Here is a 19,352-nt window from a genome sequence, read left to right on the forward strand (position 1 = left end):
TCCCAGATTGGAATCTCTAGGAGCATGGCTTAGAAATGTGTACATTTAGGCCGGGCGTGGTGGCTTACGCCTGTAATCCCAGCACTTTGGGAGGCTGAGGCAGGTGGATCACGAGGTCAGGAGTTCAAGACCAGCCTGGCCAAGATGGTGAAACCCCATCTCTACTAAAAATACAAAAAATTAGCCAGGCGTGGTGGTGGGCGCCTGTAATCCCAGCTAGTCGGGAGGCTGAGGCAGAGAATTGCTTGAACTCAGGAGGCAGAGGTTGCAGTGAGCCGAGACTGCACAAATAAGACTCTGTCTCAAAACAAACAAAAAAAGTGTACCTTAAAAAAAAAAAAAAAAAGCCTGGGTGATCTTGATAAGTAATCCTAAGATATTATATTAATTCTGTATCAGTTTTCAAGCCCACAGCAGAATTGGGTACAGAGAGAAAGAACCCCCAGGGTAGGCTCATTGAGAGAGTATTTAGAGGTGGAGCCTGACTGCAAAGGCCATGAAGGACAGACCATAGAGTTCTTGGTGACACTAAATCTTCCCTCAGCAGGTATAGCCAAAAACCTCAAGAGCTAGGAAAAAGATGTTTTAGTGAGTCTTGTGGTAAGGAGGCTTGAGGGGAGTGCTTTTCATGTTTCTTTGCTAAGTCTAATTCATCAGTTCCTGGGAAAGAGAGATGGGAAATAAAGATGAAGGAATGCATGCATTCTGGATGTTGCTGCTTTCTACTACATCTTTAAGCCTTTAGCACAATTGGAAGAAGAGAGAATTCTTTCTTTTTTTCTTTTTTGAGACAGTGTCTTGCTCTGTTGCCCAGGTAGGAGTGCAGTGGTGTGATCTCAGGTCACTGCAACTTCCGCCTCCTGGGTTCAAGTGATTCTCCAGCCTCAGCCACTTGAGTAGCTAGGATTACGGGCGTGCGCCAACATGCCTGGCTCATTTTTGTATTTTTAGCAGGGACAGGGTTTCACCATGTTGGCCAGGCTGGTCTTGAACTTCTGACCTCAAGTGATCCATCTGCCTTAGCCTCCCCAAATGCTGGGATTACAGGCATGAGCCACCGCGCCTGGCCAGAAGATATAATTCTTTCAATCCACATGGCTAAAAATAGTTTATTGGTACAAACAGTTATATCCCTAGGAATCCATACAACTATGCAGAATGACTTTTTCTTTGAGGGGCCTAGATTGCTGGTTTCTGTGTATTAATATTTCTTGAGAACATAACGTATCAAAGCACTTTCTCCCACAGAAACCTGACTTATTAAAACCTTCAGACAAACTGGTTACTGATTACGCAAACATGCCCTTGGATTGCTCTACTTCAATTAGAATTTGGCTTTTCCAATTTTTAGTGTAGTGTATTTCCATTTACAGTCACTCAAAGCTATGCTTCTTCCAGCAACCTCCTCTATTAATTCTCTGTACTACATGCTCATTTCTCTTTTTCCCTGTGTCCCTTTGACGCTTTGTTTTTTGAATTTGCTTCAATTCGTGCACATTTTTATATATGTTTTCAAGATCGTCTTTGTCTTGTTATGTGGTCTGCAACCTAAATTAGAGTGTAACTGCTATAAACTTAACCATGTTATAAGTTTTTGTTTTATTCACAAATTTTTGGTTCATAGTGATTAGCTTATAATCATTACTCAGTGAAGGTTGCTAATGGAATTTTATTTAGCTTAAGCTGTATTCGGAGGCATTTTATCCAGTACATTTCCTGCTGCTGTGTATTTGGCCCCTTGAAAAAGTCGTCTTAACCTTGATAGCAGTTAATGGACTTCTCAGACACACCTTATGAATAAGACTTTATTACATAATTGTTATTTCTTACATCTATTTACCTGTGTTTATCTTTTTGAAAATGTGGAGATATATCTTAGAAATAATCTAAAGTTAGGGAAATAATTTCTGTAATACCATGTGCATATTTTGTGTAACTGTTGATTCATTATATAGTCTCTTATATTGGACTCACATAAATTTAGCATGACTTACAACCACATGGAACCTTAGAAAACTTAAAAGATGGGAAATTATAAATGCTTAAAAATTGCTCACGCTTGTAATCCCAGGACTTTGGGAGGCCGAGACGGGTGGATCACCTGAGGTCAGGAGATCGAGACCATCCTAGATAACACGGTGAAACCCCGTCTCTACTAAAAATACAAAAAAATTAGCCGGGCATGGTGGCAGGCGCCTGTAGTCCCAGCTACTCGAGAGGCTGAGGCAGGAGAATGGCGTGAACCTGGGAGGCGGAGCTTGCAGTGAGCTGAGATCGTGCCACTGCACTCCAGCCTGGGCGACAGAGCAAGACTCGGTCTCAAAAAAAAAAAAAAAAAGCTTAAACATTTTAAATGTTATTGAGACTGTAGAATAAATTTTAGAACTCGAGGCTATATGGTTTCCTTGTGTACTTTTGTTTTCTTAGAAGATTTAAATAAATTCATAAACTCTGAAATAGATGTTTATTTAAAATACATTTTTGAAAAATTAATTATATTAAAACAATATATGGGCCAGGTGCTGTGGCTCACGCCTGTAATCCTAGCACTTTGGGAGGCTGAGGAGGGCAGATCTCTTGAGCCCAGGAATTCGATACCAGCCTGGGCAAAATGGCGAAAACCCTTTCTCTACAAAAAATACAAAAATTAGCTGGGCGTGGTGGCATGTGGCTGTAGTCTTAGCTATTTAGGAGCCTGAAGTGGGAGGATTGCCCGAGCCCAGGGAGGTTGAGGCTACAGTGAGCTGAGATCGCGCCACTGCACTGCAGCCTCAGCAACAGAGTGAGACCCTGTTTTAAAAAACAAAAAACAGATGGTAGTGAGGTTTTAAGTTGCTGAGTATTTCTCCTTTAAATATCTCAGTCGTATAATTTTAAATCAGAAAACACTAAAATGAAGCCTAAATTCATAAGTAGTTTTAATAACTTATATTCTGAGCTTATAGGCATTATAGTTAATGTTGGCAAAGTTTTGAAAATTTTCACAAGCTGAGTTTAGAAAGGGCAAAATCACAGATTCATATTTAATTTTTAATTGCAATTGTTTATTTTATTGGTTGTGGAAAACTTAGTAAATTAGAAAGACAGACAATTTAAAAATACTCGGGATCCATTAAGTTGATTCTGGATTCTTAAACATTCCAGTGTTTGGTTTCTTGAACCCTTCTTGGTTTTTTTTAAGTTGCGTATTTGTGAAGTAATAGGAATGATACTATTGCCAGATACTGTTTAAGGCAAATCCCAGACTTAGTATAATTTAATCTGTAACTGTTTCAATGTATGTCTTTCAGACATGCAGGAGACAACATAATATATCCTTTTTTTCTTATTTAGTAATGCTACAGCCCTTTGACTATGATCCGAATGAAAAGAGTAAACACAAGTTTATGGTACAGACAATTTTTGCTCCACCAAACACTTCAGATATGGAAGCTGTGGTAAGTATAGAAGAAGAATTTATTTTGGGGAGTGGAGTTTAAACTGTGGGTTTTGTTTAGCAGTCAGTAGAAAAACTTAATTTCTAAAAACTAAAAGTTAAATTCAGGTTTTTAAAAAACTGCCAATTCATTATAGATAATCCTAACTTAAAGAATGAAAGAATTTTTAAATAGTATTTTTTTTTAGAAACAATTTAGAAATGCTGCTACTGGCCTGGTGCAGTAGCTCACACCTGTAATCCCAGCCCTTTGGGAGGCCAAGACGGGAGTATCTCAAGCCCAGGAGTTCGAGACCAGCCCAGGCGACATGACAAGACCCTGTCTCTACAGAAACAAACAAATAACAAAAAAACCACCACCACCACAACAAAAATGAGCTGGGTATAGTGTTGGACGCCTGTAGTCCCAGCTACCCAGGAGGCATGGGAGTATTGCTTGAGCCCAGGAGGGGCCACTGCACTCCAGCCTGGGAGACAGAATGAGACCAACTGGAAAAAAAGAAAAAAGAAAGAAATGCTGCTCCTCAGAAGAAAGTCCTGTGGTTGCTAGTGATATGATCATGATTTTAATGGATGGTGATAGTAGCTCTAGGATTATATAAAGGTTCTGTGACATTAGCCGATAACAATGGCAGGGTGATCAATAAACAGTGCACCAGTGTATTTCAGCCAAGCCAGGCAGCTTCACTCATCTTTTAGCTGTCCTTTGAGGTGAAACTTACTTACCATGATCATACCTCCTATGTCTCATGTTTGGTTTTGTTTATTTTTAGTGGAAAGAGGCAAAACCTGATGAATTAATGGATTCCAAGTTGAGATGTGTATTTGAAATGCCCAATGAAAATGATAAATTGGTAAGTAGGAGAATGTAAAAAAAATTGGGAGCTGTTGAGCTCTCAGTTCCTTTGATTAATTTTGCTTCTATTTTTGACCTTTGAGGTGTGTGTGATATAGCTATTTCACTTCATAAGACTCAGTGGTTAAGTTTTAAAAAACTTGACATGCCTTTTTTTTTTTTTTTTTTTTTTTTGTTTATCCAAGAAGAGAGACAGACTCACTTTTAGGTCCAGACTGCATCCTGGAGAAGAATCATTTAAGTCTACCAGATTTTTTGTGACGTAAACCACTACAAGTTCTTTTTTAGAATGAGACGTGTATACATAATTTAAAAATACATATAAATTGCTTTTTGGCCACTGTGTACCAGCAGTTTGGGGATAAATTCACTTACGTGGACAGTTTATTCCAGGTTTAGTTATTCCCAGGTATTTTGCTCACTTTTGTTTTTAGTCAAATCCATCTGACTGTATTCTTTAGTAAATAATTGTTACGCTGCTTACTCATTAGTGTAAGTCAAATACAGTTTGGGGGACTGAGGGATGTATTTCTTTATTTAAAAACAAAAAGTAGTCTGAATGTACAGAGTGGATTATAGTCACTTACCTTGTCCTTTTCCCTGTCTGGATTGCAAATTTGAATCTTTTCCTATGGTAAGAGAGACTTGAAAGATAAGTTTTTCTGTGTGTGTATGTGACTTAATACATACAATAATATGGATAAATAGAATGATTTGGCACAATTTGGTTACAATCTGACATGACTACTGCCTTAATCTGGTGGCCATTTGCTCTATTGAAAAGTAAACGTGCAGATTAAATATGTGGGCTCAGTTACTGTGTTCCTCTTTCAGGATAAGCAGAAATGAAAAGGTCTCTGGTAATTGGGTGTTGACCAAATTATATTTTGAATTTTTAAAATGCCTCTTTTAAGTGATTTTTGAGGTATTTGCCAAAAGCAAAAAAATGTGAACACATATATTCTCTCTGTAGAGTGTTAGATGGCCTGTGTATGCTTCCCATTTGGAGGTTTTCTTTTTTTCTTAGGTGGAGGGAAGCTAATAGCTTGCACAGTTCTTACTGTTGAAACCAAGAAAACAAAACAGCATGTTGTCTGGATTGACTTTTAAAAAAGAAAAATTGGATATTTTCTCACTTAGAGTTTTATGTCATTTTTTACAGTAATTTGGTCAACATAAATCTGTCTTCTATCTGGGCTTCTACTATGCTCTGGATAGCACACACTTTGAGATGTGTGAAAAGGATTGGAACCCCAGGTATTTGATACTGCTGATTAAGAGTAGCTCTCACTGGTTTGGAAACCAAACCAGAAGTTGATGGGAATGATACGGCAATGACAGTTGAACCTCGCCATTTACACATCTTGGGTGAAAAGAGCAGTTATGGCTACCTATTGGTCTAGCCCATAGTTATCCAAGAAAGTAGTTTTGGGTTGCTTTTAGCGCTTGAACAAATACTGAATGGAGTTCCCAGAATCCCCTGCGGTGGAACTCGAGCAGGAGTAGTTTGAGCCTGGAACCTTTTCAGAGCAGGTATTACTAGTAACCTAAAAGCTGTTAAGTAACTTCAAAGTACTTTAGAGAATATCTGAGTCTGAACCTTGATTAGCTAGCTGTGGAATGTATTTTCACTAATTGGATTATCTGGACTTGTATATTAAATTGTAGGAAATATCTGCTAAAGATAATTTTTAAGATTTATTTTGAAAAATTTGAAGCACCTAGAAGAGTAGGTAGGAGGAGTACAATGAACCTTTGTGAACTTATTAGCAGCTTTAACAATGACTAGTTTGTGGTTAAGCTTGTTATATATAAATCCTATTACTTCTCATCTTAGGTATTGTTTAAGGCAAATCCCAGACTTGGTATAATTTAATCTGTAACTGTTTCAATGTATATTTTTCAAAGTACTTTCAAGAAAGAGATAAAAGAGTTTTAATGACAATACTGTTACTATGCCTTTAAAAATTTAGTATATCCTTAATATCAAGCTGTCCAGGCAGCATTAAAACTTGTCACAAATGTCATTAAAATTTTTGTTTTCTGCAGTTTGTTTGAATTAGATGAAAATAAAGTCCAAATAGTTTTTTTTTTTTTTTTTTTTTTTTTTTTGAGACGGAGTCTTGCTCTGTTGCTCAGGCTGGAGCGTAGTGGCACGATCTTGGCTCACTGCAACCTCTGCCTCCCAGGTTCAAGCAGTTTTTCTGCCTCAGCCTCTCTAGTAGCTGGGATTACAGGTGCATGCCTGGCTAATTTTTGTATTTTTTGTAGAGACGGGATTTTGCCAGGCTGGTCTCAAACTCCTGACCTCAGGTGATCCACCTGCCTTGGCCTCCCAAAGTGCTAGGATTACAGGTGTGAGCCACTGCGCCTGGCAAAGTCCAAATACTTCTATTGGATGATATGTTTCTTAAATCTCTTAGTTTGTTACGTTTCCTCTCTCTCTCTTTTTTTTTTTTTTGCAAATTATTGAATGTTTTTATTCTTAAACTAGGTTTGCCTATAGACTTTCCCACAGAATTGATTTGGTGATTCCATCCTTATGGTGCCATTTAACCTTTTTTCCCTGTCCCTGGTATTTCCTATGATTGAAAGTTTGAAATGAGTGGTTCTCATCCAGGGGCAATCGATTTGCTTCTCTGGGGACCGTGCTTGGAAAAATTTTTGGTTTTCACGGCTGAGAGGTAGGTAAGGGTGCTACAGGTAACCTGTTTAGTGGGCAGAGGCCAGGGATGCCTTTCAACTTCCTGTGATGCACAGAACAGCCTCCACAACAAAGAATAATCTGGCTTAAAATGTCAGTAAAGTTGAGATTGAGACAGTATGGCCTAGGTCTGTTAATTCATTTAAGATTGTTTAATGGTCATACTCTGTCATTCCTACTTCATACACTACTTACAATACTTGTATAAGGAGAAACTTGTGCTTGTGTAATATTTGGTTATTTAGTGGTAGAGTTTAAAAAGGCAGAACAAATGCCAGTTTCTCTTTAAAGGTTTTAAAAAATGAATTGGTTTATAAGCATCCCACCTCGTGATGTACAGTTGATCTTCCACCTTCCATCCTTTCTTCCCTGCTTACTTCTATATTGATAAAACTCATGAATTTAAACATATTTGAGTTTTAACTCTTGATAATTATTATTATTGGTGCTCAAATTGCCTGGTAAGGAGACTTTTCAAATTGGCTCTTGAGTTTTTTTGACCCTCATAGTCTTTGGTAATTTTCTTGTCTAATGTGGGAAGATTTTTCCAGGTCCAGACCTGGAAAGAAGTTCAGGGCCATTTCAGTGGGAGATGGTATTTCAGGACTACAATCGACGGGGTACCTGTGACAAAATTGATTTTTAATTTTATCAAACTTTATTCATTTTTTTGACCAAGGTAAGAGTGGAGGCCTATTTTTCATTTGAAGGTGCTTCTTCAAATGGTAAAATTTTAATGATAAAACTGTGTCAGCAGCATATAGAATGATGTGGATCCTTTTATTTCTTGGGGTAATGATTGCATTCTATGGTTGGATTCTGTTGGGTAATTCAAAATGTGCAAAATCCAATACTGATCCTGAGAAGAATGGGCGGGTACTTCTATGAACCAGCTGAAGTGGTGTTTCAATATAGCAATACATAAATATAACTTAGGACTTTGATGGCTCACTGGCCTTGTCATGATTTTTGATGGATGTTTTTGAGTGTTTATAATTTACATTTCAAGTTTTACACATAAAATGAGACTTAAAGATTGTAATATAGCACCATTTCAAATTTATGTAATTCAAGCTTGCAAAAATTGTGTCTATGATATTTAGGGCTGGAAGCGGCCTTAATTGATTAATGTGTATGTTAAAGAGAGGCTAAAACACAATTGTGTTTTTATAAGGCAGTATTTCCCAGTGTATTAGGTTGGAAGTGTTCTGTAGTCAGGTGAGCTTGGAAAAATACTGTAAATGTCTCCAAGAGGAATCACATCGTGTATTTGCCTGTTAAAGGCTCTGAGAAAATGTAACGGTAAAGAAATATATTTAACCCAGTTTTTTTTTTTTTAATTTAAAATAACCTAATTAACTTAGGAAATATCTGTGTTCTGAAAAAATATACTTGGGAAATACTATTCCTGCCTAAACTCACTGTTTAGTATTAACTAACCTGCAGATTGTACAAAAAATGTTACTTACTGAGAAATGTGTTTAAACTCAGTGCAACCTGGCACAGACCCAACTCCATCTGGGTTGTTAGTTGATTATGTGACTTTCAAGTTAATCAGTTTAATGTTGCATCTCATCTTTTACAGAAAATGTGAAATCTTAAGGTACCAAATCTGAAGTCTTATGATAGTACGAAATATATAAGAAGTTTTTGTTTCTAACGATTAAGGATAAAACCTTTTATAGCTATCTAAAGATAAACAAAACACCTCTTTCTTAATATTTTATTCATGTGGTAATAAGACCCTATTGATAATTGTATCCTGCTGTTTCTAGGTCAATATTCTCTATAGGTGAAGTTGATAAAACTGGTTAAAAAAAAGTATCTTTGACATGTTGGTTTCTATCTAGTATCTGTAGATAAAATTAGTAGTTAATATTCCTTTGTTTAGCATGAAATTTGGCTCTTTGGAAATTAGGGCATTATTGGATAGTATGATGCATAGATGCAGTTTGTTAATTTACTTCAGATGAATTGATAAAATGCTGTAGGACGCTGAATCCTGACTTACACAGTTGCTGAAATGACACTCCCTTATTCAAAGAAAATACATTTCTAAATGTGCAAGGTTAACAAAAATGCTTTGAAAACTGTTGGTGATGTATTTTTTAAAAGTATAGAGTAGAAAACATACTTTTTATCTTAGAGTTACGATTGTGATATAGGGAATTCTTTGAGATCTTTCGACCCTTTATTCTTTTAGTTTATTAGTATGTTGTAAAAAGTATGTTAACTTAAGCAAAATCAGTTTAGTTTTTAACTGCGTTGCTGGTAACAACTTAGGATTTCACATAGAACTCTGTGGATGGCATTTGTATTTTTTTATTCAGCTTTATTTAGTGTTTAGAGCAGTGGACAAGTTCATAGGGGTTCCTTACACCTTTATTTTTTATTTCAATATATGCATACATTATTAAATGATCACCACAATCAAGCTAATTAACCTATCGATCACCTCAGATAAGCACCATTTTTATGGGTCACATTTATTTTAAAGAGTCGATCAAAATTTCATTTTTGGTAGTCAACTTAGAAAAATTTGGTTAGTGTTCAAAGCAGATTCTGCAATAGCTATCAATTGTTGATGCAGTCTCCCCAAATATTGTAGAGATAACAAGTCTTGAACTTTATGATTTTTTTTAGTGTGTCTTAACCCCAGTCCCTCACTTCCCCAGCCGCCCTTCCTGTATCTCTTTGCAGAAAGAAGTACAGTGGTATTTAAGTACTGTATTAGTCTGTTCTCACATTGCTATAAAGAAATACGTGAGACTGGGTAATTTATAAAGAAAAGAGGTTTAATTGGCTCACAGTTCTGCAGGCTGTACAGGAAGCATGGCGGCTTCTGCTTCTGAGGAGGCCTCAGGAAACTTCCAGTCATGGTGGAGGGCAAAGGGGGAGCAGATGCCTCACATGGTGGGAACAGGAGCAAGAGAGAGCAGAGGGGTAGTGCTATGCTCGTTAACAACCAGATCTCATGAGAACTCTTATCATGAGAACAGTATCACGGGGATGGTGCTGAATCATTCATGAAGGACCCACCCTCATGATCCAGTCGCTTCCCAGCAGGCTCCACCTCTAACACTGGAGATTACAATTTGACATGGGATTTGCCGGGGTCACAGATGCAAACCATATCAAGTATGTTGTCTACGTATACCCCACTTGTTTGAGGATTTTGATCTTTTTATGGATGCTATTAATTCTTGGGTGTTTACATGTTTGGAACACATGAAAAAGAAGTATGATGTTATTTTGTTGATTTCTTTAGACTTTTTAGGACCTTGATACTGAATATATAAGTAAGGAAATGATTGAAGTTTGTGGTCATCTTATAGGATAAAAAATGGAGCCAGCTTTAGAAGCACAGTGGCTGAGTCCATGTTTTTATTTTTATAGTTTAAATAAATCATTTATTTGTGACAAAACAATTCTCATTTATTTGAACCATCACTAAAGTATGGGCTACTTTTTGGGAAATAGCTTTGTGATTTGGATCATAGATAAGGTGCCCCAGGAAACTTAGGAACCCTTTTATTTTAGAACAAAAGGACTCAATATTCTTTCCTGGATAACAAGCATAAGCAAATACCATCCTTAAGCACACTAAGATGTGTCGTTACCCTAGTCCTCGGGATCAGCAGGTGTGTGCCAATACATTTCATTTTGTTAATGGCCCCTAGTGTCTTCAGTTGAGTTGTTGTCAGTGCTAGTACTGAAAGCCATTCAGCCTGTTCCCTGTATTGTTGACAGCTGGAGGCACATGATACGAAAGCGCTATTGTACAAAATAGGGTTCTTTGAATTATTAGCTCTGTTTGGATTGTCAGCTCTGTATATACATAATGTCCAATTAGTGGTAGTGGTTTTTTAAGGATCAAATGTGGTTTTATTATTTTTGAAGTTTTGTGATCTATTCAGTTCTTTGTGTTCACTTCTAAAAGAATTTTTGAGGCCTTAACTCTGACATTTTCTAAATTTCTTAAATGTATTGCATTTCATTTATGTCCTCCATCTGACATTTGAAGGTGACATATTTTCTTTTCTTTTTCTTTCTTTTTTTTTTTTTTGAGACGGAGTCTCGCTCTGTCACCCAGGCTGGAGTACAGTGGCGCGATCTTGGCTCACTGCAAGCTCTGCCTCCCAGGTTCACGCCATTCTCCTGCCTCAGCCTCTCCGAGTAGCTGGGACTACAGGTGCCCGCTACCACGCCTGGCTAATTTTTTGTATTTTTAGTTGAGATGGGATTTCACTGTGGTCTCGATCTCCTGACCTCGTGATCCGCCCACCTCAGCCTCCCAAAGTGCTGGGATTACAAGCGTGAGCCACTGTGCCTGGCCTTGAAGGTGACATATTTTCTGGAAAAAAATACTGATTTTTTTTTAATGAAGACTGAGGGGCTGTAAAGAACAGGGATTTCAGGGGTCTTATAAAGACATTTTGTGGTTGAATATACATTATTTTCTGTTGAGACAGAGAACAAATGGGATATCAGTAAGTATAATTAGGGAATCCCTATCCCACCTGTTTGTATAATACAGTATTACTTTTATCTATGAAAGGAATTTGAAAAGAAAGGAAGAGAACCATGGACTTAATGGTTATATGAGTCTTTAAGTGTGTTTATTGGCCTGGGATGCGTGTGAGCGAGTGAGTGTATTGCGGGATAGGCTTTAAGTGCAAGAGAGGTTTATGAAATTGTTCAGATGGAGTGTTATCAAAGATAAGAACACATGCAAGTGCTTGTTTTTCAGATCATTGACAATTATTAATTAGTAAAAAACATTAAAAGCCACACAGATGGTATTCATTTTAAAACAATGTAAGGCTGGCATAAATTTTAATAAAGTATGTACATTTAATAGGTGCACGTAATGCAAGTAGATTATAACTAATTTTGTTTGGGAAATATAAAAAGCGAGTTCAGAAACTGTACTTTTGCTTTAACATAGCTATTATTAGTATTGTTTCTTATGCATTAATGCGTTTTTATAAAGTGTTAATGTTTAGAGCCTAATGCTTTCTGTGTCAGTCATTCCCAATATCATGCAGAAGAAATCAGAGTTCGGTGAGAGTCTGAGAATATGTTTCCCATGCCATCTCAGGGTATAACTCCACCAGGGAATGCTCCGACTGTCACTTCAATGAGCAGCATCAACAACACAGTTGAAACACCTGCCAGTTATCACATGAAGGATGACCCCAGGGGACTTAGTGTGTTGAAACAAGAGAAACAGAAGGTTTGTTATAGGGAGCTAACAGACTTAGGAGTCTACTAGTGTTAATGGTTAAGTTAATGTAGATACCTAGCAGATAAGTGGTATTCTGAGTGTGTTGTATGAAGTAGATAGAATTGAACTATGCCTAAAATTACAGTAAAACTACAAAGCACTTAAAAATCATGCACACAAACTATTCTGTTCTAAAAAACTTCTGAACTTAACTAAAATCTCAGTAGTGAGCAGGACGGTATAAGTGTGAACATTATGAAGTTGCTGTAATTTTTTTCTTTGAGATTTGGGGAATATACTCTTTTTTTTTTTTGAGATGGAGTCTCGCTCTGTCACCCATGCTGGATTGCATGGCACAATTTCAGCTCACTGCAACCTCTGCCTCCCCGGTTCAAGTGATTCTCCCACCTCAGCCTCCTGAGTAGCTGCGACTACAGGCACGTGCCACCATGCCTGGCTAATTTTTGTATTTTTTTGGTAGAGATGGGTTTTCACCATGTTGGCCAGGCTGGTCTGATTAAACTCCTGACCTCAGGTGATCCACCTGCCTTGGCCTCCCAAAGTCCTGGGATTATAGGCGTGAGCCACCGTATGTGGCAACCACACAGTTTTAACAGATTGTTTATACTTTGATTTGCTTTTGCAGATGATATGTATACTAAGGCTTTAAAAAATTATTCTTTATCTAAATGTTTAATACTTTTTTTTGTGATTGGGAATTATTTACTTCTGGTAATCATGATCCTAAAGAAACAGTAAATTGGTTGTTTAGAGTGGGAAAAAAAAATTTCAGGTAGCCTTGTTACTTAAATCCTGTCTCTTAATTCATAGGATAAGACCTTAATTCTGCCTCTCTCGGTTTATGACAGTACTCTTGACTTTAGCCTCTTACCTCCCTTTATGTGCGTTTTTATCCATCACTCCTGTTAGTTGTAAGAATGTAGCCCCACGTTTATGTCCTTTATCTCCTTTGTTCTTCCCAAGGCTTCTTTGCAAACTTTTTCTTGTATTTCCAATTCCTAGTTCCCTCTTTTTCTAATTAACCCCTAGTAAAAATACTTGGAATATTAGAATTGAAATTCTGATGGTTGTTAAAAAAGAATACAGAAGTATAGTCATGCATCTCTTAAGGATGGGGATATATATTGAGAAATGCGTTGTTAGGTGATGTGTTGTATAAACATCATAGAGTGTACTTACAAAAACCTATATATGGTATTGTCTGTTGCTCCTAGGCTACAGACTTATATAGCCTGTGGCTGTACTACAATGGTAAGTATTTGTGTATCGAAACAATCTACACTGAGCTTATTCAACCTGCAGCCTGCGGCCCACACGTGGCCCAGGATGGCTTTGAATCCAGCCCACCTCAAATTCGTAAATTTTCTTAAAACACTATGAGATTTTTTTTGTGTGATTTTTTTTTTTTTTTTTAGTAGCTCATTAGCTATTGTTAGTGTATTTTATGTGTGGCCCAAGACAGTTTTTCTTCCAGTGAGGCCCAGGGAAGCCAGAAGATTGGACACCCATGACTATACACAGAAAAGGCGCAGCAAAAATATGGCATAAGAGATAAAAAAAAATTGTATATCTGTATAGGGCACTTACTGTGAACGGATCTTGCAGAACTGGAAGTTGTTTTGGGTGGGTCAGTGTGAATGAGTGGTGAGTGAATGGGAAGGCCTAGGACATTACTGTACACTGTAGACTTCATAAACACTGTACACTTAAGCTACATTTATTAAAATTTTTTTCTTTAATCTTAGCTTTCTGTAACTTCATAAACTCTAAAATTAAAATTTTTGACATAACTTAAAGCACAAGCACAGTGTATAGATAAATATCTTTTTAATGTCCTTATTCGCTGCTTTTTTCTATTTTTTAAATAAAATTTTTTTAAAAACTTTTTTTGTTAAGACTAAGACACAGCACACACATTAGCCTAGGCCTACACAGGGGCGGGATCATCAGTATCACTGCCTTCCACCTCCACATCCTGTCTCACTGGAATGTCTTCAGGGACTGTAACATGCATGGAACTGACATCTCCTATGATAACAGTGCCTTTTGGAATACCTCCTGAAGGACCTGCCGGAGACTGACTTAGAGTTAACTTTTTGTTTTCATAAGTAGAAGGAGTACACTCTAAAATAAATGGTAAAAAGCATAACACGGTAAATACATAAACCTGTAACATAGTCATTTATTACCAAGTATTCTGTATTGTACATAAATCATATGTGCAGTACTTTTATGTGACTGGAGTACAGTATGTATATTTACACCAGCATCACCACAAACATGTGAATAATGTATTGTGATAAGACCTCACTAGGTAATAGGAATTTTTCAGTGCCATTATAATTGTATGGGAACACTGTCATATGTACGGATCATTGTTGACCAAAACATCATTATACAGTGCATGACTGGACAATTCATAGATGGAGGATTACTGCAGATAGGCTAAATAATATAGTGGAAACTGGACAAGATTGGTTTACTGTTTTAGTTGATATACACCTTGACCTTCCAGCTTATTCTGAATTGCAGTGTTAAATGTAAGGTTACTATTCATCAATTTACTAAGAGTCAGAGCATGTTGAATCCCTCTGGTTTGCTTGTTTCATGGTTCTCAGAACAACCAGTCTTTTCTTTCTAGAGCAGTTTGAAGCAACTCTTAAGAAACAAGCTGTTTTATTGGAGCCAAACCTCACTAATAGAGGTCCTGGATGGAAGCATATACTTAAAGTTACACCTGCTTAATTTTTTCCATCAGGCTCTTCAGATTGTCACTCTGTGCATGACTCAAACCCCACTATCCCATCACACTTCCCCTCATTACATATACATATGTAGCATAACATATACGTATGTAGCGTATGTATATGTAAATAAATTAGATTTTCTTGCACCTGTTGTGTATGTTGACTGGTTTGTAAGGGGCCTAGGTAGTATGTGATACAACTTATTGGGCACACTTTTGAAGTGTGTTTCAGCTTCACTGTATTCTTTGCATTCTATTCTCTTTATGCTCCACATATTGGTTATCATTTCTTCTCCTTTTTGTTACAAAAGCAGTATAACATTTTTAAGAGAAATTCAACAAAAAAGAAAAATCTAATTCTATTTGCTTAGATAAATTCTTATCTAATTCCAAGTCTAATTCTATTAGAAAAATCTAAATCTAATTCCAATCTAGTTATCTTTTTATGGAATGTCTTCTTATGGACCTGTTACTTAAAATTCGAAAGAATGGAAAGCTGCCCATCAAATGCTTAACAAAAGTGAAATGTTTAATTTTGGCAAGGCATAGAATAGAATAATGACATGTCATTTAATAATAGTAATATAAATAATGGTTTTGTTGATTTGACAAGATTGTGGGAAATGACTTTTTCCCTTCCCTCCATAATTTAAAATTTTATGCAATGTAAAGAATTTAAAAATAATAATCCAGTTGTCGAGCTTGGTGATTCTTTTAGTTTTTTCCTCTTTGGTGTTGACCCCATGTATATCTTTTTTCCCCCTTTTGGAGACAGGGTCTTACTCTCACCTGGGCTGGAGTGCAGTGGCACGATCTCGTCTCATTGCAACCTCCACCTCCTGGGCTCAAGCCACCTCGGTCTCATGAGTAGCTGAGATTACAGGTGCACACCACCATGCCTGGCTAATTTTTAAAATTGTTGTTTGTAGAGACAGGATCTCCCTCTGTTGCTCAGGCTGTTCTTGAACTCCTGGGCTCATGCAGGCCCACCCATCTCAGCCTTCCAAAGTGTTGGGATTACAGACATCAGACATGGTGCCCTGCTTCATCCTCTTAAGTTTTTTGTCAATTTTCTGGTATGGGTATGATACTTTTTCCCAATTCTTAACCAAAACCTAAAAGTTCTATTGCCATATTGGTGGCCATTGCCACCTCCTTTATAGAGGAAGTCAATGTGCCAACTTCATTATCAGAAGTTGGATTTGTGCTAGGATAGAATTTGACCACACTGAAAATCATTTTGAAATGAGTTCTAACTACTAAGGAAAAGAATAGGAAAAAGTATTGGCAGGGTAAAATATATCTGAAACAGTTTTTTAATAATAGGGGTGGCTATTATTAGATTGATTGGGGTGGGAGAAATTGGGGTGAAGAACAAAAAGGCTAGCAAGAGAAAAACTCAGAGAAAGAATTGAAGTAGGCTTCTTTAAAACATTTCTTAACTGGGAAGCTTGAAGAAAAATGGAAGAATCTGCCGACAGGTCACATACATACTGTTGTTCATTAGAACCTCATACATTTTCATTTTTAAATAGATTTTACATGGATTTAGGCATACTAATCAGATCACATCCCCTTCATAAGAATAACAGGTTTTGCCCTTTGAACAAACAATCTGTTTATACTTAATATAAATTTGGCAGCTAGGATGATGTGGTAGGTATGCAGCCTCTGATAAATCTCATGAGTATTGTGGAATGCCATAAAGTTGGTTTTGTAAATGTCTTTGTTAGCAGTTTATAGCTGAATAAAGCAGATTTTATCTAAAATTATTTTAAAGCAAGTATATTTAATTAAAATGAAAAAAGCTTGTTACACTAATACTGTTACGATGTGTGGTGACATAAATGCTGTTGGGGTACTTCAGACAACGGGCTGAAGAATACATAGGTGCTGTCATAGATGTTTATCTCCAGGCCTTCAACACTAGCTTCAAATGGTTCAGTGTTGGCGAGGATTAAGATTTTGGGGCTCATAGTCTTCAAAGCATGCTAAGTGGTACTGTGATGTTGAATCACGTGAATTAAAGCAAACAGCATTACTAAAGATGATAAATTAATAGAAGTTAGCTTTTTTGGGGCATGTTTTTTCTTAGGTAGTTTCTGATTTTATTGGAATGATTACGATAATATCCCCCTACCCCCCAGAACCTTATTTGAATTGCAGAACCAGAGCACAGAAAATGACCTTCATATTTGGATTTTGTTGACGTCATTCAGCATACTTTCATTGAATAACTACTCTTGACCAAAGTGCTGGTTTTAGGGGTAAATACAAAGAGAGATGGCTCTTGCTCTCTCGGCCTTTGAAGTATTACAGGAAAGAACTTGAACAATAATTATTAAGATACATAATAAAGTGCTATGGTAGAGGTACGTGCCAGGGATTATGGGAATAGAGGGAGTGAGCTGGTTATTTAGACTAATCTGACTGCTGACATGTACTGATTTAGGCCTTTTAGAGAGTTTTTCATAAGCAAAGATGTAGAATTTATGTTTTTATTTGTTTAAAACCTGTGAGGAGATTTGGTTAGTTAAAAAATTCCCAATATCTTTGTAATGCAGAATGACATGGAACCTAGCAAAGCTGTTCCACTGAATGCATCTAAACAAGATGGACCTATGCCAAAACCACACAGTGTTTCACTTAATGATACCGAAACAAGGAAACTAATGGAAGAGTGTAAAAGACTTCAGGGAGAAATGATGAAGCTATCAGAAGAAAATCGACATCTGAGAGTAAGTTCTGTTGGTTGAAAATAAATTGGTTGAAATGAAGGTATAGGACATGTGAGTGTTATTAGGCCATTTTAGTAATTAGCTTTTAAATTTTTCCTTGGTCAGCTCTTTGTTCTTTTCCCCAGTGCCTTTGCTCCCCACCCTACTCCTCTTTTAACAGTCTTCCCGTGGTTTCTCATTGCTGCAAGTCCTTACCTTAGCACACATTCTAATTATTTGTGATCTGGCCTGCAGCATTGCCAGCTTCTGCTCTTGTTTCTCCTGTGCTTCCCATTTTGTGCCCTAGTCATACTGAACTGCCTAGGATTGTGTTGTCCCACATCATAGCCATTAGTCACCTAGGGCTGTTGAGCACTTGAAATGGGATTTGTTGAAATTGAGCTGTGCTGTTGAGTGTAAAATACTGATGTTGAAGAGTTAGTACAGAAAAAGGTAAAATCTTTTTTTTTAATGGTTACATACTGAAATAGTAGTTTGGGTATATTGGTTTGAATCAAATATATTATTAAAATGAATTTTACCCATTTCTTTTTACTTTTTAAATGTACTATTGGAAAATTTAACGTTACATATGGGGCTCACATTTGAAGCTCACATTGTATTTGCGTGGGGCAGCACTGGGCTGGAGTATGCTGGAGAAGCATCTGTTTATCACCCCTCTTTTGCTTTAGTGTAAGCTCTTAACTGTGACTGGAAAGGCCCGGAACCCTGTCCCTCCCGACACAGCACATACACACATTGACATTTTGCTACTACAGTATATAGCCTTTGCTGGGACCCTCTCCAAAAGAAAAAAAAAAATCGATTTGTCGTGTCTGCTTTGTGCCTCCACTATGCTGATCGCCTTCTACTGCTCTTACTTGTTAGAGGCCTTTCTCCCTCTAGTGGGCAGTAATTGCCTTGGGGGCAAGGGCAGTGTTTCATTTATTTCTGCATTCACCATGCATGCATGTGGTAGTCATTCATGTATTTGATTGAATAAATGGATGGCGAAGGAGGACTGATTTGAATATATCTGAAATTTATGAATAATTTGTCTTTGACAAGTAATTACTTGTTTCAAGACCTAAATACCTATACGTTGCTCTTTAGGCTTTGTTTGAAGCTCTTTGCAGCAAAGTAGATGATACAAAAATGTAACTAAAATAAGCTAAATGATGGGAGTTATTTGATTATTCCTTTTGTTAGGTGTATATAGGAACTACACTCTAAATTAAAGGCACTGTAATCTTAAGTTGATCTGTGAACTCCTTTGCTGAAATGCTTTCTAAAGTGAATTTTTGTGTCTCTTCATGCTTGATATTTCATAGTACCACCTCGAGGGGTACCCGTCTGCTTCCAAGCACTTGTCTGGATAGCGGAAAGAATATCTTTATTTCACACCTACACGCCATGGATCTTTTAAAGGATTTTGTTGGTTACTTTTACTTTATCTGCCATGACTTCCATAGTTCTGTTCTTTGATAAAGATGTGCTCCTTAGGGTGCTCAGTAGATTTCTTTCAAAAGCCACTGTTTACCTCTGGCAGGGAGGGGAGAAGTGGAAACAGTGAGAATGACATAGGTGGGGCAGAGCTGGAAAATAGGAAGAGTGAACCAGGGAAGTAGGTGAGAGAGACTTTGTT

General features: G+C 37.1%; 1 protein-coding gene across 1 annotated transcript in view; it reads left to right on the top strand.

Moving 5' to 3' along the window:
* VAPA (VAMP associated protein A) overlaps positions 1-19,352 on the top strand; it is a 42,448-nt gene that overhangs the window by 18,552 nt on the left and 4,544 nt on the right. The window contains exons 3-5 of the mRNA XM_032152819.2: positions 3,334-3,437; positions 4,210-4,290; positions 17,555-17,728. Coding sequence (XP_032008710.1) covers positions 3,334-3,437; positions 4,210-4,290; positions 17,555-17,728 — 359 coding nt within the window. The remainder of the gene's footprint in view (positions 1-3,333; positions 3,438-4,209; positions 4,291-17,554; positions 17,729-19,352) is intronic.

Source organism: Hylobates moloch, unplaced genomic scaffold, assembly GCF_009828535.3.
Source record: "Hylobates moloch isolate HMO894 unplaced genomic scaffold, HMol_V3 SCAFFOLD_5, whole genome shotgun sequence".
Taxonomy (NCBI): domain Eukaryota; kingdom Metazoa; phylum Chordata; class Mammalia; order Primates; family Hylobatidae; genus Hylobates; species Hylobates moloch.